Source organism: Erpetoichthys calabaricus, chromosome 5 (assembly GCF_900747795.2).
Source record: "Erpetoichthys calabaricus chromosome 5, fErpCal1.3, whole genome shotgun sequence".
NCBI classification, from domain to species: Eukaryota; Metazoa; Chordata; class Cladistia; order Polypteriformes; family Polypteridae; genus Erpetoichthys; species Erpetoichthys calabaricus.
In genome coordinates this window covers 237,479,838-237,504,625 of record NC_041398.2, presented here as the reverse complement: position 1 = coordinate 237,504,625, position 24,788 = coordinate 237,479,838, and the positions used below count along the sequence as shown (strand labels likewise).

The 24,788-nt window shown below is 42.5% G+C and overlaps 1 protein-coding gene across 1 annotated transcript; it reads left to right on the top strand.

The window, feature by feature from the left end:
- Positions 1–3,206: 3,206 nt before the first annotated feature.
- Positions 3,207–24,495, top strand: fgb (fibrinogen beta chain). The gene is made up of 9 exons (XM_028791367.2): positions 3,207–3,353; positions 5,720–5,740; positions 9,592–9,795; positions 9,930–10,113; positions 14,038–14,265; positions 16,429–16,542; positions 16,626–16,748; positions 19,192–19,477; positions 21,677–24,495. The coding sequence occupies exons 1-9, from the start codon at positions 3,279–3,281 to the stop codon at positions 21,903–21,905; spliced, it is 1,464 nt and encodes a 487-aa protein (XP_028647200.2). The 5' UTR covers positions 3,207–3,278; the 3' UTR covers positions 21,906–24,495.
- Positions 24,496–24,788: the final 293 nt, after the last annotated feature.

Genomic DNA, 24,788 nt, shown 5'->3' with positions numbered 1-24,788 from the left:
AGGAACCGGGAAGCGAACCCACAACCTTCCACAGTCTCCTTACTGCAAAGCAGCAGCACTACCACTGCGCCACCTGTGAGGACATGTACATAGGCAGACAACAATACAGATTTTCTTACCGGATCGGTCGAGGCTCGGATTAACAAATACCGCCACCGGGTACTGTTAGCCAACAAGATGCTGGCGGAAATTGGGCTACTGTTGGCCGAAGAAGAAGGAGGGAAAAAGATGGTCCGTTCTGGCAACCCCTAATGGGAGCAGTCAAAAGAAGAAGAAGAAGAAGAAGAAGAAGGAGGAGGAGGCGTTCTCTTGGAGCACCTTAACCCACGGGCTCATTCCACCGCAGTGTGCTACCTACTGCTATCAGGCAATTCAGTGATTCCTCCCGACATTCCAGACTAAAAATCTTAAATTTGCAATTTCTACACAATATGCTTTTATTATTTAAGGATTTATCTGTTGTGGTAGTTCAGCCCGGACACAGACAGGCAGACACAGAATGTTCCAAAACACACAATGTTTATTTACAAAGTCCGGCACACAACACAATGCCCGTGCACCAGACACCTTTGTTTTACGTTCAGATCTCTCCCGTCCGGACTTCACCTGCCGCCTTTCCACCTCTCCTCCCGAGCGTTGCCTTCTTCCTTCCGACTCCAACTCATCTACTTGAGGGAGGCGGTCTCTTTTATAGCCACCCGGATGTGCTCCAGGTGCTCCGTGAGGGTCTTCCGGCGGCACTTCCTGGGGTGGCAGTAGTGCTGACATCCAGGGCTCCTCAATTCTCCGGGCGTCCCCCTTGTGGTGGCCACGGGCCCCAATAGGGTTGAGCTTCCATGCTCGGTTCTCATGGCCCCCATACAGACCAGGGTGGCTGCCCTGTAGTGGCCCTGGGGAGGTATAATTCCTCTCCTGGTCCTTCTAGGCGTCCCAGCCGGGGATGGGTCCTGGCCGTCCACCACACTGTCTATCACATGATTGTATTATTTGTCCTGTGAGTTTGTATCTTTGTTTTTTTCATATTTATGCGGCTGTATGCATCCAAATTTCCCCTTTGGAATATTAAAGTTTGTCCAATCTAATCCAATCATGTACATCCTAAATATTCCCATCAAAAAAGCTGCTCTACATTATACCCTGGCGGACCTAAAAAGGCTGCTTCCCCTTACAAAAATGAAATATGTTACAGGGGTGGGCAGTGTCGGTCCTGGAGGGCCGCAGTGGCTGCAGGTTTTCATTCCAACCCAATTGCTTAATTAGAAACCAATCCTTACCAATTTCAGACCTTATTTAATTTCACGGCTTGTTATTCTGCAATGTAAGGTTCTTATATTGTAGATTTTTTTCCTTTCCAAAGATATCATCCAAATAATTTGAAGTTTTAAACAGATTATTTTCAGTCTGTCACATTTTTCTCCTAAGTGTTTTATTAAATCAAACAGTGCATGATGAACACACACAGATATAAATGGAAACAAGTGAGACGGAGAACTGCTGGCTGCTTTGTCATTTACATCTTATTGCTAATAAGGAGCCATTAAAACAGTGAATGCAGCTGTTTAAGATTGAAATAAGCAATTAAGGGTGGGGAACCTTAACCAGCGAGACCCCTAAAATGAAGCATCAAAATGTCACTTAAGCAATAAGAGCTTCATCACCAATAACTGACTTCTCATTAAGAAGGTGGGTTGGAAGAAAAATCTGCAGCCGCTGCGGCCCTCCAGGACTGACATTGCCCACCCTGTGTTGCCATATGCTTGAAATATATGTGGGCATGCTGTATTTTTTAATGTAATGTAAAATATACTTTTAATATTAAATCTGAAATATAAAGAAACATGCATTTAGCTTAATTAGAAATCAACGAAAGACCTGTGTGCGTGTGTGGGTGCGTGTGTGTGTGTGTGTGTGTGTGTGTGTATGGAGCAGTCTGCTCTGCTCACGCTTAACCACAGCCATAATAATAATGTAATAATAATAAAATATATATACTGTATATATATATATAATATATATAATAATAATAAAAATAAAATAATAATAATAATAATCTGCGGTGGGTTGGCGCCCTGCTCGGGGTTTGTTTCCTGCCTTGCGCCCTGTGTTGGATGGGATTGGCTCCAGCAGACCCCGTGACCCTGTAGTTGGGCTATAGCGGGTTGGGTGGATGGATAATAATAATAATAATAATAATAATAATAATAATAATAATGCTTGTTGTTGCTGTTGTTGTTGTTTTTGTAAATCAGTCCGCCAAGTGGCATTATGATGAGTTGGTCTACAGTCCTGCGCGCGGTTTTTTAATACAGTACGAAGAAAAGCACTTCAGGTCATATGGAACATCAAGACAACGATGGTCGCGTTTTTCGACATTAATGGACTTGTTTTCCCATAAACAGACCGTTAATCAGCAACATTACACTGAACTACTGGGGCGTATATGCTGTTAAAAAAAGTCCTTAGCAGCGGCGCACGCATTTTGTGCCACGACAGCTCACCAGCACACGTCCAAGACATTTTGCCCAATAGGCAGTTGTTACTTCACATCTCTCGTTTTCGCCAGATCTCACTCTTTGTGACTTTTGTTAGTTCCCGTAATTAAATTTGAGCCCGAAGGAAAGACGATTTGCTACTATGTTAGAAATCCAAGATAAAAAAATCGCAATAGGTACAGGTACGGAGACGATAAAAAAGATGAGTACAGGAAATGTTTTCCAGGCATGGAAGAAGAGCGGGAACAATTGTTTTGTATCTCAAAGAGACTACTTTGCCAGTGACTAAAAGAGAATTGTTGTTTATTCATGTGTTTATTTTTCTAACTATTTATTTTTAATTCCGATAATTTTTTATTATTTCTCGAAAGGGGGAAAATAATGAGATGTGCGTGTTTATATTCAGGGTACAGGTGGTGGCGCAGTTTCCTACGTAATACTGTACATCGGGGTCTATCAGAATGAGTGGAGGGGAGATCACTCTGAGGTCAGAAAAACGCAGGCACTAACTCCAATGTTCCCATTCCTACACATGTTTTCTCAACTTTCCGTTTTTCTCTCGCTGCATAGCACACTTCAGCCCACCAGGTATTGCATTAGTTCCCTTCCTGTGGGATGGCGCTTCCCGAAAAATTATTTATTAACAGTGAGGCAAAGGTTAGTCAGGACACGGGCCAATGAAGCCCGCCGGAGAATCCTGTCGGCTTTATAAAGAGCAACGAGCCCCCGGTTGACCAACAGAAGGACAGGAGGAGCATCTCAAGGAGGATTCTCTCTGCTCTCATCATGAAGCGCTACCTGCTTCTCGCGCTGTTTGTCAGCGCAGCGTTCTGTGCCTCAGACTATGACGAGTTTGAAGAGGTAGGTATGGTGGACTGTCCTCGGATTGCTCCTTACTGGGGTTGGCTGCAGCTTCTTCGCGACCCCGCTTAGGGAAGGCGGGTTTAAAAATGAAGGAATGGATGGATCGTAGGCTAAGAAAATTTATCAAATAAACCACGGCATTGTGCAGAATTAAGCTGAATTACATACTGTACACGCGCGCGCGCGTGTGTGTGTGTGTCACTCAGTTTTATACAAATGTGAAAGGCACTAAGATAGATAGATAGATAGATAGATAGATAGATAGATAGATAGATAGATGTGGTGGGTTGGCACCCTGCCCAGGATTGGTTCCTGCCTTGTGCCCTGTGTTGGCTGGGATTGGCTCCAGCAGACCCCCGTGACCCTGTGTTCGGATTCAGCGGGTTGGATAATAGATAGATAGATAGATAGATAGATAGATAGATAGATAGATAGATAGATAGATAGATAGATAGATAGATAGATAGAAAATCACTAAATTATGTGTGTGTGAAAGGCACTATATTAAAGATTTCATAAAAGCAAAGTCAGTGAATTATATAAAGATGTGAAAGGAACCATAAAACGTATTAGATTTTAGATTGTGCACTTATTTATAACAATAAATTCAATATTTGGATTTTATCTGGTGTCTGGTGTATAGTCTGAGGGTTCAAGGAAGCGAGAGCGCCCCCTATCTGTCAGAATAGATAGATAGATAGATAGATAGATAGATAGATAGATAGATAGATAGATAGATAGATAGATAGATAGATAGATAGAAAATTATACATAGATTATATACCATAACATATATATTTTTTTATAATATATATAATATATACAATATTATATAGGCAGCACGGTGGCGCGGTGGGTGGCGCTGCTGCCTCACAGTTAGGAGACCCAGGTTCGCTTCCCTGGGTCCTCCCTGCGTGGAGTTTGCATGTTCTCGCTGTGTCTGCGTGGGTTTCCTCCCACAGTCCAAAGACATGCAGGTTAGGTGCATTGGTGATTCTAAATTGTCCCTAGTGTGTGCTTGGTGTGTGTGTGTGTGTGTGCGCCCTGCAGTGGGCTGGCGCTCTGCCCGGGGTTTGTTTCCTGCCTGGCGCCCTGTGCTGGCTGGGATTGGCACCAGCAGACCCCTATGACCCTGTAGTTAAGATATAGCGGGTTGGATAATGGATGGATGGACAATATTATATACTATTTTAAAAATTATATAGATAAAGCAAAGTCAGTAGATTATATATAGATGTGAAAGGCACTTTATTAAAGATCACAGTTAATATATTACATAGATAAAATAGTTACAAAATTATTTATAGATGTGAAAGGCATTACATTTATCTCTCTGTATATATATATATATAGTGTATATATATATATGCTGTGGGCCAAAGGCACGCCCTCCTTGCTTATGTGCCAGCCTTGGTGTGTACCTTTCCTCCGCTTAGCTCGCAAATGAGAGAACTACTTAACAGATTTAGATCGGGATTTTTTTCTATAATTTGCTTGAAGATTCTGGTTGATTTTGCAATTTCTCTCAGTATCATAGTTCTCCTGCTGTACCGATTAATTTGTGCAAATCCGAGAAAGAGGCTGTGGGCCGAGGGCTGGGTTAGGGGTGCCGCCTCACTCACGTGCCAGCCTTGGAGTGCACCTTACTCCTGCCTAGATAGCGAATGAAAGAACTACATAACGGATTTAGATCGGATTTTTTTTTTTCTATAATTTGCTTGAACATTCCGGTTGATTTTGTGACTTCTCTCAATGCGCTAACTATCACAGTTCTCTTGCTGTACCGATTTATTTGTGCTAAACCAAGGCAGAGGCTGCGGGCCGAGAGGAGTGGGAAGCGTGATGTCAGGAGTGGGGAGCCGGGCAGGGGGATGGCTAGTAACAGATAGAAAGTTAGATAAACAGATAGATATGAAAGATCGTATATAATATATAATAAATATATATATATATATATATATAAATATAGGGCGGCACGGTGGTGCAGTGGTAGCACTGCTGCCTCACAGTAAGGAGACCTGTGGTTCGCATACCGGGTCCTCCCTGCATGGAGTTTGCATGTTCTCCCCGTGTCTGCGTTGGTTTCCTCCCACAGTCCAAAGACATGCAGGTTAGGTGCATTGGCGATTCTAAATTGGCCCTAGTGTGTACTTGGTGTGTGTGCCCTGCGGTGGGCTGGCGCCCTGCCCGGGATTGGTTCCCTGCCTTGCGCCCTGTGTTGCCTGGGATTGGCTCCAGCAGACCCCCGTGACCCTGTAGTTAGGATATAGCGGGTTGGAAAATGGCTGGATGGATGTATAAATATATTGAATATGTAAAATCTTATCACATATTAATGCATATTTGTTTTGTTTTTTTTAAAGGGTGAGGTATTAACTACACAGGTAAGACCCTCACTTTTTTGCCTCAGTTGTTTTCTGTTCCAATGTTTAATGTTTCTTTCTTTTATAATAAACTTATGAAAGACTTTAAAGTGCTTCACATAAATTTCCCGTTTTTCATGAATTGTTTCTACAGCGTGGCTGATCTGTTAGATATTTAATCACATTGTGCTGTATCTTATAATTCTGATTCTGATGTAATTACAGCTCTAAATCCCTTTGCGTTTATAATTGAAAGTAAACGTTTCATATATATTTCTTTGTTTTTCTCCTCTTACACAGATTTCTGTTGTCGTCTATTTGATTTTATGCTAGCCTGATCCGTCAGCCCCCAGCTCAGATGTCTATTTTTTATTTCCTCTCCCGTTTTTTAGACTTGACCAAAGCAGTACCTCATTCGGACAGGCCAGCCGTACCGTGCATTGGTGCTCCATGTCCTGTTCAGAGTGGACACAATCTGGCCACTCAGATGTCCCGTGACTGTGCAGTTCATGCCTAAAGTCAAGTCCTGTGACCGGCCATATAGGTCACTTAAGCCATCTGTGCACAACCGGGACCTACCACTTAGAAGCAACATTTTTAAATTTGGTGTTCACAGCTCACAGGGATGATGTCAGTAACACTGCTGAGTGCTTTTACCATAACATTTGAGACTTTGTGGCTTGTGTCATTCTTTTCACTCTATGTTTAGGTGCCATTGTGTTTTGTCTACAATGCAGTACTAACAGAGCCTGTAGACTGATTAGCCACGACATTAGAAAACATCATGTAGGCCCAAACAGCTCTGAGCCGTCGAGTCATGGACCCTGCAAGTCCTCTGAAGGTGTCCTGTGCTTTCTGGCACCAGGACCTTAACAGCAGATCCTCCAAGTCCTGTAAGTTGTGACTTGGGGCCTCCGTGGCTCGGACTTGTTTTCTCTCCTGCACACCCCACTGACGCTCAATAGGATTGAGATCTGGGGAATTTGGAGGTCAAGTCAGCACCTTGCACTCTCTGTCATGCTCCTCAATCCATTCCTGAACAATTTTTGCAGTGTGGCAGGACACAGTATCCTGCTGAAAGAGGCCACCGCCATCCATCAGGGAATACCATCTACAATCTTTAGATAGGTGGGACGTGTCAAAGTAAAATCCACACGAATGCCAGGACCCTAGGTTTCCCAGCAGAACTTTACCCAGAACATCACACTGCCTGTGCCAGCTTGCCTTCTTCCCATAATGCATCCTGCTGCCGGTAAATGATGCACACGATGGCTATTCTGACTTTCTGGATACGACCCCATTTTGCATTTATACTTATGATCCATCTTCAGGTCTGTTTATACATCTCTGTGCATGTTCCTGGCAGAACACATACACTAAACCAAAAGTATTGGGACGCCTGTCTTTACACACACATGAACTTTAATGCCATCCCATTCTTAATACATAGGCTTTAATATGGAGTTCTCCCACCCTTTGCCACTCTAACAGCTTCATCTCTTCTTGGATGGCTTTCCACAAGGACAAGGAGTGTGTTTATGGGAGGTTATGACCAGGAGAGCATTTGTGAGGTCAGATACTGATGTTTGATGAGAAGGACTGGCTCGCTCGCAGTCTCCGCTTTAATTAATCCCAAAGTTGAGGTCAGGGCTCTGTGCGGGCCAGTCAAGTTCCTCCACACCAAACTCGCTCCTCTATTTCTTTATAGCCCTTGCTTTGTGCACTGGTGTGTGCCCAGTCATGTTGCCATCCCCAAACTGTTCCCATAAAGTAGGGAGCATGAAATTGTCCAAAATGGCTTCATATGCTGAAGCATTAAGAGTTCCATTCACTGGAACTAAGGGGGCATAGCCCAACCCTGAAAAACAACCCCACACCATAATCCTCCCATCACCAAACTTTACACTTGGCACAATGCAGTCAGGCGAGTCCCGTTCTCCTGGCAAACCCAGACTGGTCCATCAGATTGCGTGACTCGTCACTCCAGAGGACACGTCTGCACTGTTCTAGGGTCCAGTGGCGGTGGGCTTTACACCACTGCATCTGACACCTTGCATTGCACTTGGTGATGTCAGACTTGGCTGCAGCTGCTCAGCCATGGAGATCCACTCCATGAAGCTCTCTCTCTACGCTGCACTGTTCTTGAGCTTTTGGAGGTCTCTAGCTATTGACTCTGCAGACAGTTGGCGACTTCTGCACACCTCAGCATCCACTGTCCCCGCTCTGTGACTTCACGTGGCCTACCACTTGCTGAGTTGCTGTTGTTCCCAATTGCTTCCACTTTATTATAATACCACTAACAGCTGACTGTGGAATATTTAGTAGCCAGGAAATTTCACAAATGGACTTATTGCACAGGTGGCATCCTATCACAGTACCACGCTTGAGTTCATGGAGCTCCTGAGAGCGACCCATTCTGTTACAAATGTCTGTAGAAGCAGTCGGCATGTCTGGGTGCTCGATGTCATACACCTGTGGCCATGGAAGTGATTGGAACTCCTGAATTCAATGGTTTGGAGGGAGGGGGGTCCCAATACTTTTGCCAATATAGTGTAGGTGCGTATTTATGAATTGAAACACAAATGTGACATTGTTATACAGTAAAACCTTGGATTGCGAGTAACTTGGTCTGCAAGTGTTCCAAATTTTAACTTGATAAACGAGCGAGGTCTTGCAATACGAGTAGTCCGTGTATGCTTTGTCTGCTGAACGTCACGTGATCACAACTGAGCTGATGGTTGTTCTCTCTCTCTTGCTGTGGGATTGTGGGCAATCGTCTCTCATTCTTGGTCTCGGTCAGCATGCCTCACTCATATAGTCAACATTATTACAAGCATATACTGTTTACTGCAGCATTGTGACCACGTGGGTCTGCTGTAACGTGTGTGTCCCTGTCTTGCACCCCAAAACACAAGGCTGAGTGTCAGTACTTTAGCAACACCAGCTTTATTCAGCGTGAAACAGAAACAGCACGGTTATTTATTGTAGCGGGATCTGCCGCTCTCCTATACACAGACACAGCAGTCAGGCAGGGCTGTGACCAGGTTAGTGGCTAAGTAGTACTGTGCTCTTGCATTTATAATGTTCCTTGTTCCTTGCATCACCCATCGACAGCAGGCGCTTATAGCATGTCCTCAATCTTTTCGGATTCGCTTTTACGGCAAACTGCTGCAGCGTTGGGAGCCTGCATTTGCTTTGGGGTGCTCTTCCGCATGTCGTCCCGTTGGGTGGAATCCCAAAAGAGATTAGAAACCTTACAGTGCGTAAAGCATTTTTTTATTTTGTGTCCAAGTGTAGTGACACTTCATGCAAAAGCAACTGTCATTGGATAGATTTCCTTGTTAAAGTTGCAAAAAAAGAAGAAGATTGCAGTGAGCCAACAGATAGCAGGGATTCTGTCAGTTATAGTTAGTTATAGTGAAAGTCGTCCTACACAATAACTCGCCTCTCTCTCGTCTCCCTCACACCAGCCACGATTCATTTCAAAGGTAAAGTGCAGGTTAATTTGTTTTATGTATTTTTACTTTATATTTTGAATTAATCATTTTTATATGAATAGTTTTGGGTTGTGGAACGAATCATCTGAGTTTCCATCATTTCTTATGGGGAAATTCGCTTTGATATACGAGTGCTTTGGATTACAAGCAAATTTCCAGAACGAATTACGCTTGCAATCCAAGGTTCAACTGTACCAGGGAATGGCTGTTGACGATGTGATGACATTCTCCTTACCATCTCGGTCACAAATCTTTTCTCAGACAGCCATTATGTGCTGCATTCCTTTTAATACATAACTGTGAAAGTTAAGCAGGGCATCATGGGTGTGCTCTAAATGTGTGCTCTAACCTCTGAGGTGTCTCGTTTGCTTTAAGAAACCTGGCACGGAAATCAATGTACGAGGCAACAGACCCGTTCCTAAAGGAAGAGAAGATACAGTAAGATTACAGCCAGCACCACCACCCATCAGTGGCAGCAGCTACCGGGCTCGACCGACCACTCCACCTCGTGGCAGACAAATGGTCCAGAAGGCTGTCATCCCCGACGAGGGGGGCTGTGTTCACGCCTCGGAGGAGATGGTAAGACAACACAATGAAAGAAATAGCCTTGTATACTAAATGTAGCACATCTTCTAATTGAATTTCAGTCGCCCACCTCCACTCTTGTGCCACGCTTTGACCTTTAAGGCGTCCACATTTGTTTTCCTATGCAGGGATTGCTCTGTCCAAATGGCTGCGAACTGAAGACTAACTTTTTGAAGCAAGAAAAAAACATAAGGACCTCCATCGACCAGCTGAAGACCGACGTCAACGGCTTGTCAATGACCTCCGATAACATCTATAAGTATGTGGATGGCCTCACAAATGTTGTCAGAGAGAGGCAGAAGCTGACGTCAGGTGAGTAAGGGGGTGCTATCAGCGTCACCTACGTCATTGGCACCTCTCCCTGTTTTTATCGTTACATTTTCATTGACACAATTTCCTTTGGCATTTTCCTCACTTCCCCTGAATGTTCTTTCACTTTTTATGTTATTTATCGAGGTTAAGCCCTTACTTCTTTCAAAAGGGCCATCCCTTCAGCCTCCTGAATACACTATATACCGATGCGGACAAAGTAGCAAAGGACAGGGAATGGTTTGTACTAGTACTTGGTTCAGGGTATGTTTTAAGGCAAAACAAAATGACAAGACAGGCTCATTGGTGGCAGCCATCATCTACAGCCTCCATTCCAAGTACTGTCGTCCTACTTTACCTGACTTTTCTTCATCTAACTTTTTTAAATCTCAGATTCGATGTCCATGCAGATTTTTCACTATAAGGAACATTTCATCTTATGTGCCTCTGAAAATTAGTAAAATCTCAACATGCAATTGTGCTTGGGTATACAAGCATACGGTTATTTGCCCCCACGCGCTATGAGTTGTATCTGCTAGCCTTGTGTCTTCATCGGCTTCACCATGATACCTTTCTGCAGAGCCTGCATTTATCACTAAATATTTGTTGCAACCTGCAACCACATTGCATCACCCCAAACTCCAAGCACAAGTCCCAGTTTTATTACAAATGATTACCTTTACAAAGGATTCTTTATCGTACTGGCACAAGCACAATGTTTTCTTCCACTCCTCCTAGGCAAGTTTTGTCCTCTTCCACCCGATTCCAACTCCTCTGGGTGAGGCAGAGTGACTCCTTATAACCATTATATATATGGATATAAATATATTGGAGCATATCCCATTGGAAGTACTTCCAGATCAAAGTGTAAGTCTCCAAACGCAGGAGTCATAAATCTCTGCAGTACCCCCTGGCAGCACCTATGGAACCGAAGAGGGCTTCCCCGTGGCACTTCAATTCCCAGCATGGCCTGTGGGTTGCCATTTGGGTTTCGTGGCCCAGGGATGCTGCCACCATGTAGCATATGGAGTTCCCCCCACCCCCGTCTGGGTAAATGTCCTTTATCCACCCTTGCCAGGATGCCAACACACTCCTCAAATTGTTGGCTCCTCATGCCAATGACAGGAAGTCTTTGGCTGAGAATCGCAGATCTTTTATACAGTACGTTTTGTGTTTTGCTCAGTGTCTTTGCAGTTTGATATTCAGGTTATGATCCTAGCGTGTTTATTTTCTGCATTGTTTGTAAGAACAAAAGAGCAGAAGAAATTTGACAAACGAGAGGTGAGCACTAAGTCTATCAGGCTCATTTGTTTTGTTAATATCTAAGCTGTCCCAATGTCTCATCCAGATCCTTCGCTAAAGGTTACCAAGGCTTGTGCTTTAACTCAGTGTCTCGTAAAAGGTTCCTGACCCCTACAACTCCTTGCATAAAGAACTGCTTCATGGCTTCAGTCCTCAATTTCTGTTGGTGTCCTCGAGTATGTGATTCACCATTAAGTTGAAAGAATTCTACTTTTTCAATGCCTTTGAGGATTTTGATGATCTGGATGAGGTCCCCACGCAGCTTCCTCTGCTTGAGACTAAACAGATTTAATTCTCCAAGTCTGTCAGAATAGGACATGTCCTGAAGTCCCAGGATGCACTTGGTTGCTCTCCTCTGCACAGCTTCAAGTGCTGCTAAGTCTTTCTTGTGGTGTGGTGACCAAAACTACATATGGTTTTCCAGACGTGGTCTCACTAGTGTGTTATACAGCCAAAACCTAACGTCCCTTGATATATATTCAACAGTTTTAATGATAAAACCTAACATTTCATTTGTCTTTTTAATTTCTTGTATACATTGCTTAGATCAGTGGTTCCCAACCTTTTCTATGCCCCGCACCCCATGAAAATGTTTAGTTTATGTCTGCACCCCCTGCAAAAGTAAGGTCACATTTGACGATGAAGAAGTCACATTTTTTATTTTTGAACCAAAACTTGAACCACATACAGTACTGCGGGTGAACAAACTCAACTAAAAAAATAAGCTTTCAACTCAGTGCATAAAATTTAAATCTGAATTAAGCAGTTTACATTTAGAAATCTCAATAATCTTATATATCTTATATATATAAGCTTAGACAGTCGATTGATGATCCGGGGGTTTGGGTATCTCGTGAAGTGTGACGCACCATGAAAAAAATTCTACCCGGTCAATGATTGAGAGGTTTGTGGGATTGCAGACCCCCATTAAGCAATGGGTGCCGCTAAACAATGAAACACAGTTGACAAGCTTTCTTCCCCCCAACCTGCACTGCAGTTCAAAAACAGATGTGCTGCACAGTTAAAATTGCTGTGCTGCCATCAGGACTGCCAGCAGGAGAGATGGATTGGGGTTAAGCAGCAGGTGTTGCATCTAATTCAGCCCACCATGAAGGCAAAAATATCAATCAGACCTCAGAATCAGTGACGTTTCATGATCAGGGTGTACAGAGAAATCAACATGAGAGCTCACCCTTCCCTACAGATCATTGCAAGGTTCAAATTCCATTCCATCCTTATTCACCTTCATGAATGCTCCAAATCCACAGCAGGGAACCTGCAAGAACGGGCATTTTTGTGGCTTCTTCATAGGTGACAATAGCACACACAATGCTTGAATCTTTTCATATCATAGAACAGGAGCACCAACTAATAAATGACCTACAAATGACGGCACAGTGCAAGATACTAATAAAGTCGGACAACACACCTCACTCAATTTAATTGTGATGCAGCCATCCTCTTTGTCCCGTCTTCTGAAATTACATTTAAGGTTTGGAACGTCTGGCTTAGATGATGAGAACATTTTTTCAAAATTTATATAATAGTCAATAATGGCTCCAAAAAAAAAAAAAGGCGGCTCAATTTCTTATTTTTTTTACATAAATTTCATGGACGAGTCCACCATGCTGGGACGTGAGCCATCCTTTTTCATGGGTGTAGTGAAGGTCCAGTTTCTTTTTTGAATCTCCAACATAGTCTAATGTACCAAAAAACGTCCATTAGACCTTTGTCTTAATTAGGTAACTGATATACAGTATGAACTGTTTTGTAATGTGGAGAAATCAAGGGTTAATGGCTTATAAAGGTGTTTAAGAGTGTTCACAGTGTGATATTTGGGGAAATAGGTGGGAGTCTCTTGATGGACGGAGAAAACATTATTTTAAAATAATAATAATAGGGGGCGGCACGGTGGCGCAGTGGGTAGCGCTGCTGCCTCGCAGTTGGGAGATCTGGGAACCTGGGTTCGCTTCCCGGGTCCTCCCTGCGTGGAGTTTGCATGTTCTCCCCGTGTCTGCATGGGTTTCCTCCGGGCGCTCCGGTTTCCTCCCACAGTCCAAAGACATGCAGGTTAGGTGGATTGGCGATTCTAAATTGGCCCTAGTGTGTGCTTGGTGTATGGGTGTGTTTGTGTGTATCCTGCGGTGGGTTGACACCCTGCCCGGGATTTGTTCCTGCCCTGTGTTGGCTGGGATTGGCTCCAGCAGACCCCCGTGACCCTGTGTTCGGATTCAGCGGGTTGGAAAATGGATGGATGGGTGGATAATAATAATAGGGAAAGTTTTTGGAAATCTGATTTTTCATTTTCCAACCAGTTTTTTGGGATGGATTTGAATTGGATAACGAGTGATGACTGTATTGTGGTTAAGTGATTATTTCCTGGGGCAGTCTGTTCCCTCGTCATCAAACTGTCCACTAATTGAGTCCATTTTTGGTGGTACCAGTGCGCAGTCTTTACAGGAGCAAGTCTCCTACTTATTGCTATAGACTTGTGTTAAACTTTTGAGTCGAGACTCTGTTCCTTTCGAGTCCCCTTCGAACACTCTCTGGTCACACTTGTGACACTGTCACAAAAGAGCACTGGCAGTATCTCTTATGCTGGAAACTTCCATGTGTTTGTTTCAGACAACAACAACGTGATCGACGAGTACACCAATGAAGTGGATGAGCAGCACGCCTTCGTGAAAGGCAACATGGACACCACTATTCCATCTAGCATCCGGCTCCTGCGGGGTGTCCTAGAAAACCTACGGTCCAAGATACAGAGGCTGGAGCAGACCTTGATTGCCCAGAGAGATTACTGCCAGAAGCCTTGCACCGTCTCCTGCAACATCCCAGTTGTGTCTGGGAAAGGTAATAACTGACCCCGTCTGAGAATGCGCAGTCTTTGAACACAAAAGTTTACAATGAAAATGTGTAATAATAATGTGCTAAGCGTAATGAAAATCATGCGAGGGAAAATATGTGTCTCATGACCTGGCTTTTGGTTTGAATTTTGATCTCACACAACATAAGAACGTCAGAAATTTGCTACATGAGAAGACACCATTCAGTCCCTCAAACCAATCGCTAAGGTGTCCCAACGTATCATCCAGATACTTCTTAAAGTTGTCAAGGTATTAATTCCATGTCTCGGCAGTTTGTTCCAGATTCTCACAGCTCTTTGTGTTAAAAAAGGGCTTCCTGGCTTCAGTCCGAAATGCACTTCCCTTTAGTCTCCATTGGTGGTACGTGATTCACCATTAAGTTGAAGGAATTCTGCAGGATCTTCTTTATCAATGCCATTTAGGACTTGGCAGACCTGGATGAAGTCCCCACGTGGTCTCCTCTGCTTGAGGCTAAGCAGGTTTAATTCTGAGTCTGTCAGAGTTCCAACAGGTCCTCAAGTCCTGGGATACACTTAGTTGCTCTTCTCTGCACAGCTTCAGGTACTGCTATGTCTTTCTTGTGGCATGTTGACCACAACTGCATACAAAACACCAGCTGAGCATAACATGTCTCAATTTATATTCAACAGTTTTAAAGATATAACTTAACATTTCCATTTTAATCACTTCTACACATTGCTTAGCACTAGAACCCCTGAAGCCTACAAAAAAACTCGTAATCCCGGCCCACCTGAAATTCCTTTGCACCTCTCTATCAGTGTCTTTTGTTTTGTAAATGCGTTGATCAGCACAAGCAGCCTGCTGTCCCAGCCTGCATGTGTTTATCTGATAATTGGACTAAAGTCTTCACACATTATACACTTTACGTCATTATTAGTATAACATGGAAAAAGTTTCTGCTTTAGGTATATGTTCAGCATTTCTTGCATTTCTCGCATTTCCTTTCATCCTACACTTACCCAGATCTTTGTAGACACAGAACACACAGGAAATGCATGTATTCCAAATAACGATATACTGTTTTATTTACCCTGTACAACTCCAGGCACCTCACACGCAGATAAGGAGCCTTGGCTTGAGCTGGGAGAACTTTTTGCCCGAGTTGAGCTCCGTCAAGTCAGGGGATGGGACAGCAGGCTGCTTGCTGCTTGTGCTGATCAACGCATTTACAAAACAAAAGACACTGATGGAGAGGTGCAAATAGATTTTAGGTGGGCCAGGATTACGCCTTTTTTTGTAGGCCTCAGGGATTCTAGTATTAGATGGTGAAAAAATGAAGTCAACAGAAATCCCTTTAGGACAGTGTCTCCAATCTTGAATTTATAGTTGATGTTCCTTTGGCTCATGTGTAACGTTAAACTGCATTTTCCAAGTTCTGAAGCTTGTCCAGGTCTTCTTGAATAGTTTCTTCTATATAGTTGATAATCACACCCTACTCCCATATTATTAATCAATTCTGGCCATTTTTAAACCCCCATCTCAAATAATTCCAAATGCTTTGTAAAAGTCAACACTGTACTCTGTTGATGTGGAACAGGAATGTCTGTTCTTGCATAGAAATTCTAATATGTACTGTATGTCTTAAGTCAGCGTTTCTCAACCTGTAAGTATTTGCGACCCGAGTTTTCATAACAGTTCTATTCGCACCCCCTAATGTTTTTTTGAAACCCTAATAAAATTTATTCCTATATTTTTTGCTGCTGATACACCGCTACAAGTTTAAAATTTCCCCATGAATAGCGAAATTACGCCACATATGGCAACATTCGCACCCTCTTTTTTGTTAGGGGCGCGCCCCACAGTTTGAGAACCGCTGTCTTAAGTGGAAGTTGAACATTCTCTAGTTTCATGTTAAAGACGTTCAAGTTTAGAATCAGATTCCTGATTCTAAATTAACAGATTGGCCCAGTTTGTGTGCCCTGCAAAACTATTCAGGACGGGTTCAAGTCTTGAGTCTTATATAACTGGGAAAGTTTCTGCCTGAGAAAGTCTCGGCTCTGACTGAACACTTGGGTGCCGGTCTGTCACAGACGATCATTGACACCAGTCCAACTTCTAGTTTAAATTCAAGAAAGTCACAGATATTACATGTGGTCTTTATCAAATATGTGCTATGCTTCTTTTACAGAATGTGAGGATATATACAGGAAAGGTGGAAGGACCTCCGAGATGTACTTGATTCAGCCAGACAGCTTCTTTGCACCTTACAAAGTCTACTGTGACATGGAAGCCAGAGAAGGCGGTAAGGAGCCACTCAGGTCTTTCACGCTGCAGTTGTTATTCTATTTTGGGTATTGCACTACATCCTTTAACTCTTAATTGCAGGCTGGACGGTAATTCAAAACAGGCAAGATGGAAGCGTCGACTTTGGAAGGCGATGGGATGCCTATAGGGATGGATTCGGAAATATCGCACTCGATGGCAAAAAAGGCGTCTGTGATTCACCAGGTGAGATTTTACAGTTGGGTACGACCCCCCGTTCTCTGCTTCTCTGTGCTCTTTGTCTTCTGCTAGTTAACCTTCTTGAGATCCAGTTTTTTAAGGTTATTTCTAATGCCTACATCTTCTAGTCTAAAAATTGCTCTTCGGCGTGGGATGACCGAGTCAAAGGCTTTTTGAAAGTCGAACTGAATATCTGTTGTATGCTTTGCTTCGGTCAACTATTACAGTAGCCTGTTCAAACAAATCTGACAAGATTGGTTTAGCAAGATCTTCCCTTCATAAACCCTCGCTGACTGTTATTTAGTATGTTGTTATACTCACGTATAAGTTGGATCTTGAAACCCAAAACATCGATTATAAAATCAGACCCCGACTTATACGCCCGTTCAAAAATGCAACACTTAAATTTTTTTTTACATCTTCTTGCCTCCTCCAATCTCTCATCAGTTTCTCAGACGCATCGAATTTTGTTGCAGCAGCGCAGTTACCAATTTCTTTCGCTATTTCAATGACGTTTAATTTAAATCCAGCTTCATATTTTCTTCTGATCGAAGACTCCATCGTAGATAAGGGATGCTCTTACGATAAACGTGTATGAGGGTGTGAGGTACAAAAAACACAAATCCGTGCAAACGTTGCTTTGGAATAGTTCAGGTATTACCGTGTGGTCACGTAGGTACAATACATAGAAATAAAAAGGCTGTGTGCTCCGTGGTAACTCTCTCAGGTGGGTGTTAGCATATCATAATCTCTTGGACCAATACCGTGAGTTTTCCAAATTCGACTTATATGACTGGCATTATAAAATACAGTAAAATCAAACTCGACTTTTCCACTTCTTTCGGCTGCTCCCGTTAGGGGTTGCCACAGCGGATCATCTTCTTCCATATCTTCCTGTCCTCGTCATCTTGTTCTGTTACACCCTGTGACAGATATAGGCTTTGTCCACCTCTTGAACCCTCAGGTACCACTCTGATGACCAGGTGAAAGTATAAATATTCTTTATTTTATAAAAATACCGTGCACAAAGCACTCTCCACACCACACTCATAAACACAATAATTCTCAATAAACCAATCCTCCTCACCCAGACACTTTGCCACCCTTCCTCCCAGCTCAGCTCAGTGTACTGGGCTTCCCAGAGTCCTTTTATACACCCTGACCCGGAGGTGTTCCCATTCAACAGTCCACAGTTCCTTTTCCCTTCCGGGTCAGGGTAAACAGTCCTTTTCTTCAACCCGGGAGCACATCGTTTCTTCCTGTCACGTGACCGTGACGTACTCCCGGGTTATAGGGCACATACGAGCCTACGAGCCCCCCTACAGCGACGCCTGGTTGCTCCCAAGGTATCCAGCAGGGCTGTGTATAAAAACTACATAGTCCATGAGGCCCTGCTGGAACTCGGGGCATGTCCACGCTGCTGGGAGAGCTCCTCCTGGCGGCCTGGGGGTGAGGGCCGGAGAAAGAAGCCGGCAATCCACCACAACCCATAACCTGCATGTCCTCTCTCACCACATCCATAAATCTTCTCTTAGGCCTTCCTCTTCTCCTCTTCCCTGGTAGCTCTATCCTTAGCACCCTTCTCTCAATATACCCAGCATCTCTCCTCTGCACATGTCCAAACCAACGCAATCTCGCCTCTCTGACTTTGTCTCCCAACCGTCCAACCTGAGCTGACCCTCTAATGTCCTCATTTCTAATCCTGTCCATCCTCATCACACCCAATGCAAATCTTAGCATCTTTAACTCTGCCACCTCCAGCTCTGTCTCCTGCTTTCTGGTCAGTGCCACCTTCTCGAACCCATATAACATAGCTGGCCTCACTACCGTCCTGTAGACCTTCTCTTTCACTCTTGCTGATATCCGTCTGTCACAAATCACTCCTGACACTCTTCTCCAGCCACTGCACCCTGCCTGCACTCTCTTTTTCACTTCTTTTCCACAATCTCCGTTACTTTGTATTGTATTATACTGTACTGATAGGTATTTATCTAATTTATTTCTTAATGCAGATTACATAATTTTTCATAGTACAGAAGTAATATTAATTGGTCTGCAATTACAAGGATCCATTCTGCATCCCCTATGGAAGTTTCCAACTCAAAATATTACAGAGACACCATCTTGGGAAGTTTTAGATGTCAAGGAATCTAATCGTAGTTTTTTGTGATGCAGATATGTTTTGAACATCATTAAAAACAGCATAGTGATAGGAGCTTCAGTTTAAAAGACACCTTAAACTGTGAAGGCTGTGTTGTCACAGGAATCCTGGGATAGGCCCTGACTTAGGATAAGTGGGTTTAAAGATTGATGGATGGATAAATCTTAAGATATGTTTCTCAAAAGCATTAAGTAACTGTTTCCTTTATGTTTTTTTTCACAAGGTTCAAATAACACTTAACGTTAAATTTTGAGATTTCGTTAAAAGATGCTTTTTTTTTTTTACCAGGGGAGTTTTGGCTTGGAAACAACCGAATCAGTCAGCTTACAAAAATGGGACCAACTGAGGTTCTCTTTGAGATGCAAGACTGGAGTGGCAACACAGTGTCAGCTCATTACAAGCAGTTTACTATACAAAATGAGGCAACCAACTACATGGTGGCTATTGCTGGTTATGATGGCACAGCGGGTAATGCTCTTCTGGAAGGAGCCCAACAACTCTTTGGCATCAACAGGACAATGACAATCCACAATGGCATGATGTTCAGCACCTCAGACAGAGACAATGACAAATGGTAAGCGTCTTTTCAAATCTTGTGTGAGATTGGATGTAAAACTGTGGGTTGTGTAGCTTGCCTTATAGCTTTTAGAAGGAAATAAGGGTGGCAGCACCATGCAGAGAGCTCAGTGACTAACTTCTGGAAATTTGCCAATGTTAGCGACCTGTTTTATGATATTGTGCTCATAAGAATTAATTATGAATGCTTATAAATGTGCATCCTGACTGACCAGTACGAGAAAATCCCCACATACAACGCATCTTGATGTCTAATTACGCAAGACATCAATCTTTTTGGGGTTCACCTCTATTTTTGACCCACTAGACCCAAAAAAAACTTAATTTCTAGGCCACTTTGAACCACATTGTGTGCAGGAAATTACACACATATGACGAAGGGTAAAGCGATAGGTGTCTTCAGCAGAAATGACCAGGAGGACTTGAAGCTGTGCAGGCCGCATCAATCGATCCCAGAGATTCACCCGCTAATGGGATAAGAGGGGTCAAAGTTACTCCTTTTTACAAAACTTACAAAAAATTAATAACACAGGCTTGTGGAATGTCGTTTTATGTTATTTTGAGGATGCTAATCTATATATATATACAGTAAAAGCCAAATACCACTGACTCACTCATCACGAAATCTCCTGAACCATGAGGGCTTGGGACTTGAAATTTGGATTGTAGGTTACCCTTGGCCCATAGGTGCTCACTAAGAAGCAGTTTTAAAAATTTCGTGGTCCATGTGTGAAATTTCTTATAGTTTTTTAGACCCGCGTGTATGTCTGTCCGCTTTTCATCAGAGAACTACTTAACGGATTTCGATCAGGTTTTTTTCTATAATTTGCTTGAACATTCCGTTGATTTTGCGACTTTCTCATCGCGCTAAGTATCACGGTTTGCTTGCGGTACTGATTTATTTGAGCGAATCCGAGAGACACACAGCGGACTGAGGGAAGGGACCCTCCTCAGTCACTTGTCTGCTTCGGGGCGTAGCCTTAACTCCTCTTAGTTAGCGAACGAGAGAACTACTTATCTATCTATCTATCTATCTATCTATCTATCTATCTATCTATCTATCTATCTATCTATCTATCTATCTATCTATCTATCTATCTATCTATCTATCTATCTATCTATCTATTATATAGCATTTTTCATATCTATCTATCTATCTATCTATCTATCTATCTATCTATCTATCTATCTATCTATCTATCTATCTATCTATCTATCTATCTATTATATAGCATTTTTCATATCTATCTATCTATCTATCTATCTATCTATCTATCTATCTATCTATCTATCTATCTATCTATCTATCTATCTATTATATAGCATTTTTCATATCTATCTATCTATCTATCTATCTATCTATCTATCTATCTATCTATCTATCTATTGTGATAAACTCCACAAAGAGCCTTAACAAGGTTTGTGACAATGTGCATCTCCCAGTAAAATCTGACTTGCTCTCTCATTAGCAGTACAATAACAGAACACTTACTTCCACAGGGAAACGTAATTATACAAAACTAAAATATTATACGGGCAGCACGGTGGCGCAGTGGGTAGCGCTGCTGCCTCGCAGTTAGGAGACCCGGGTTCGCTTCCCGGGTCCTCCCTGCGTGGAGTTTGCATGTTCTCCCCGTGTCTGCGTGGGTTTCCTCCGGGCGCTCCGGTTTCCTCCCACAGTCCAAAGACATGCTGGTTAGGTGGATTGGCGATTCTAAATTGGCCTTAGTGTGTGCTTGGTGTGTGGGTGTGTTTTTGTGTGTCCTGCAGTGGGTTGGCACCCTGCCCAGGATTGTTTCCTGTCTTGTGCCCTGTGTTGGCTGGGATTGGCTCCAGCGGACCCCCGTGACCCTGTGTTCGGATTCAGCGGGTTGGAAAATGGATGGATGGATGGATAAAATATTATACGGAGACAAAATAAATAATTATTATAAGTATATAAGAAGTACTTTAAATGAAAGAGAAAAGATATAAAAGAAGGGGGGTTGATTCCTTTCAAACCTTTTTTTTTTTGTTGTAAAACTTGAGTTATGTGTATGGCATGTTATTTGATTTTAATAAAATCAATACATTTACAACAACAAAAAAAGAAGTATAAACAAAAATACTGAACCTGAACTGGTGGGCACATAACACATGGAATGAGTGATAAAACAAAAAGTATCAGAGAGTAACTTGTGCTAAACTGTTTTTTCAGGGACCCTGGTGATCCCACCAAGCAGTGCTCCAAAGAAGACGGTGGTGGATGGTGGTACAACCGCTGCCACTCTGCCAATCCAAACGGCCGATATTACTGGGGTGGAGAGTACACCAAAGTAATGGCCAAGCATGGCACAGATGACGGCGTCGTATGGATGAACTGGAAGGGGTCCTGGTACTCCCTGAAGGCAATCAACATGAAAATTCGGCCATTTTTCTCCTCATAAATGTAAAGCCGGTATGGCCGAAGCTGACAAGACTCTAGGAATGCACTTGCCTTGCTGTTAATGTCTGATGTCTTTAGGTGAATGCACATAATGTTGGAAGTGAACCTACTGAGCATGAATTTCCATTCTGCCCACAATATACAAAATCAGTCAACGTTTGGGGTCATGTTTTTTGATAGAAATTCATACCTTTTTTATCAAAATACCATTAAAATAATTTAAAAATATAGTCAAGGCATTACTAGTATTTATAATGGCTATTACTGCTTAAAATGACTGATTCTTAATTTATTATTCACGTAAGGCGATTCCTTCAGCATCCGAATGTCGGCTCCCTTAGCTTATGCCTAATTAGTCATTTTAATTGTTAATTGGTTATTAGAGAAACCCTTCTAATTGCATTAGCACCACTGCTATTCTGTTTACTTACGTTATAAGGTACTGGCACTCCTAGACTTCAGTTTTGGGTTCATAAAATGGCCAAAATGAAAGAGCTTTCTGAAGAAACACGTCAGTCCATTGTGTGTTTGCAGAACGAAGGCTACTCCATGTGACAGATTGCCAAGGACATGAAGATTTCATGTAAAGGTTTCATTTACTGTCGTGAGAGAAGACGGGGCTGCTGAATCTAACCAGGACAGAAAAAGAAGGGCAAGGCCAAGATGGACAACTACATAAGAAGAAAAGGACGTCAGAGTGTGCAGTTTGAGAAACAAATGCCTTACAGGCTGTCAGTTGTTTTCTTCTCTAACTGCACTCCAAATGCCAGTGGTGTGGATTTAAAGAAGAATCCAATTACGGAGCTGTAAGGAGTTTGCTTCTCACCATCCACACTCTGGTGTCCTTATCCTCTTAATGCAGTTACCCATCTGGGCCTTCCACTTCTCTTTTTTTTCTATTCCGGTCTGATCCGGTTTGTTCTTTCCTCTCAAGACAGTAACAGTCACCTTTGTTGAAATCTTCAGTTTCTCGACAATCCACCATATGAAATAATCTTCATTCTGCAAAACAAAAATACAGTCTGGCATGTTTCTCGATTATTGTGGTCATGTTTGAACCCAGAATTGAACTTTAGGAAAGCCAGTCATTTGCACCCCAAGTGGACGGGATGACAGGTGTGAGCGGTGGTAAGGTAGGAGTCTGTAAGAACCTGTTAGCAGGGAAAGGGAGGAGACCTGAAAATGGGGCTCTGCAGTCATACGTGAATAAGAAACTAACAATCAGGCATTTCAGGCAGTAATAGCCGTTACACACAGTAGTGACGCCTTGGCTGTATTTTTAAATCAATATAATTGTATCTTGATAAATAATATATATATATATATATATAAATACTTTTTAAAAAGTGTACTAAAAAGTAAAAAATAAGTCTCTCATACATCACTGGTAAAATAAAAGTGTGGGCGCTTTTGCTAAGATTTTATCGATTGATGAAAAGCACCCATACTTTTATTTTACGAGTGATGAATGAGAGACTTATTTTTTACTTTTTAGTACACTTTTTAACTTAATATAAGCGTGGTTTTTAAAAAGTATTTTTTTTATATATATATTATTTTCAACTTTTTAGTCTTGGGTTTGTTTTAGTATCATTTTGTAATCGATATTTTAACATGAGCAGCACGGTGGCGCAGTGGGTAGCGCTGCTGCTTCGCAGTTAGGAGACCCCAGGTCCTCCCTGCGTGGAGTTTGCATGTTCTCCCCGTGTCTGTGTGGGTTTCCTCCCAAAGTCCAAAGACATGCAGGTTAGGTGCATTGGCGATTCTAAATTGTCCTTGGTGTGTGTGTGTGTGCCCTGTGGTGGGCTGGCACCCTGCCCGGGGTTTGTTTCCTGCCTTGCGCCCTGGGATTGGCTCCAGCAGACCCCCGTGACCCTGTAGTTAGGATATAGCGGGTTGGATGATGGATGGATGGATATTTTAACACTTCCTGTAATATTTCTATCCATTACTAGCGCCATCTATTGGTGAAATCTTGAACTATTCTTCATATGAAAATTTCATTTCTTAATTAACATGGATTAATTGATCAATTAGTGAAACTGATTATTGATTCATGTATTGTCATCAGAGATGAGTAGGTGTGCACAATTTCAAGTCATTTGGACAATAGGGAGTGGGTTAAATACCGATGACAAGATTTGTGCCAGACAACAAACAGGTGACGTTAAAGAAGCGAGGTAATAAGGTATCAATTTCTGTCAAAAATATGAACATTTTTGTCTGAAGCAAAACTTTTGACAGGTATGCAGAGTATGTCAAGTTCAAATAGTTTTACTTTGAGAAAACCACTTTTTGTGATATTGTAAGGTTGTGTTTAGCGAACAAATTGACTGGATAGCATTCCACATATATTGTCATTATTATTATTTTAATTGTTTGGTGTACTCTGTATACACTTTTCATTTACTCAGTGGTGTTTAAACAAGAGGCTAAAGAAGAATTCATGTTTGTTCACTTACTCATTTTCCAGACTTGCTTGTTCCAGTTGCATGTGTATGGAGTAAAGAAGAGTTGTTTCGTATATCGTCTTACTAAAACGGTGAAAAAATAAATAAAAATAAAAGTATTACAACTCCTGTCAGCCTTGACACCGTGTTTATGGACCATTTCTTTATTGCATTCTCACAAGTGTTTATCCGCTTAGCTTTTATCCTTGGCCAATATCCACTGAACCTGCAAATTCATCTAAAACAGAGATGACGGTAGGTAATGTCGTGTTACCAGCCTCAAGCCTAGGGGAGCCTGGGACGGGCACAAGCCGCTATTACTACAGGGTGATGCCACAGCGATCTGGTGAAAGAGCATACAAGAAGCAGGCAGCAGTCACGAGTCTCAGACCAGACTTCTCTGTTCTGCTTTATTCTCATTTAATAATTCTTTG

Bases quoted from the DNA above. Each gene is read 5' to 3' on its own strand.
- fgb (XM_028791367.2), top strand. From the start codon at position 3,279: ATGAAGCGCTACCTGCTTCTCGCGCTGTTTGTCAGCGCAGCGTTCTGT. The intron at 9,796-9,929 runs GTAAGACAACAC...TTTCCTATGCAG, and splicing joins TTCACGCCTCGGAGGAGATG to GGATTGCTCTGTCCAAATGG. The intron at 16,543-16,625 runs GTAAGGAGCCAC...TCTTAATTGCAG, and splicing joins CATGGAAGCCAGAGAAGGCG to GCTGGACGGTAATTCAAAAC.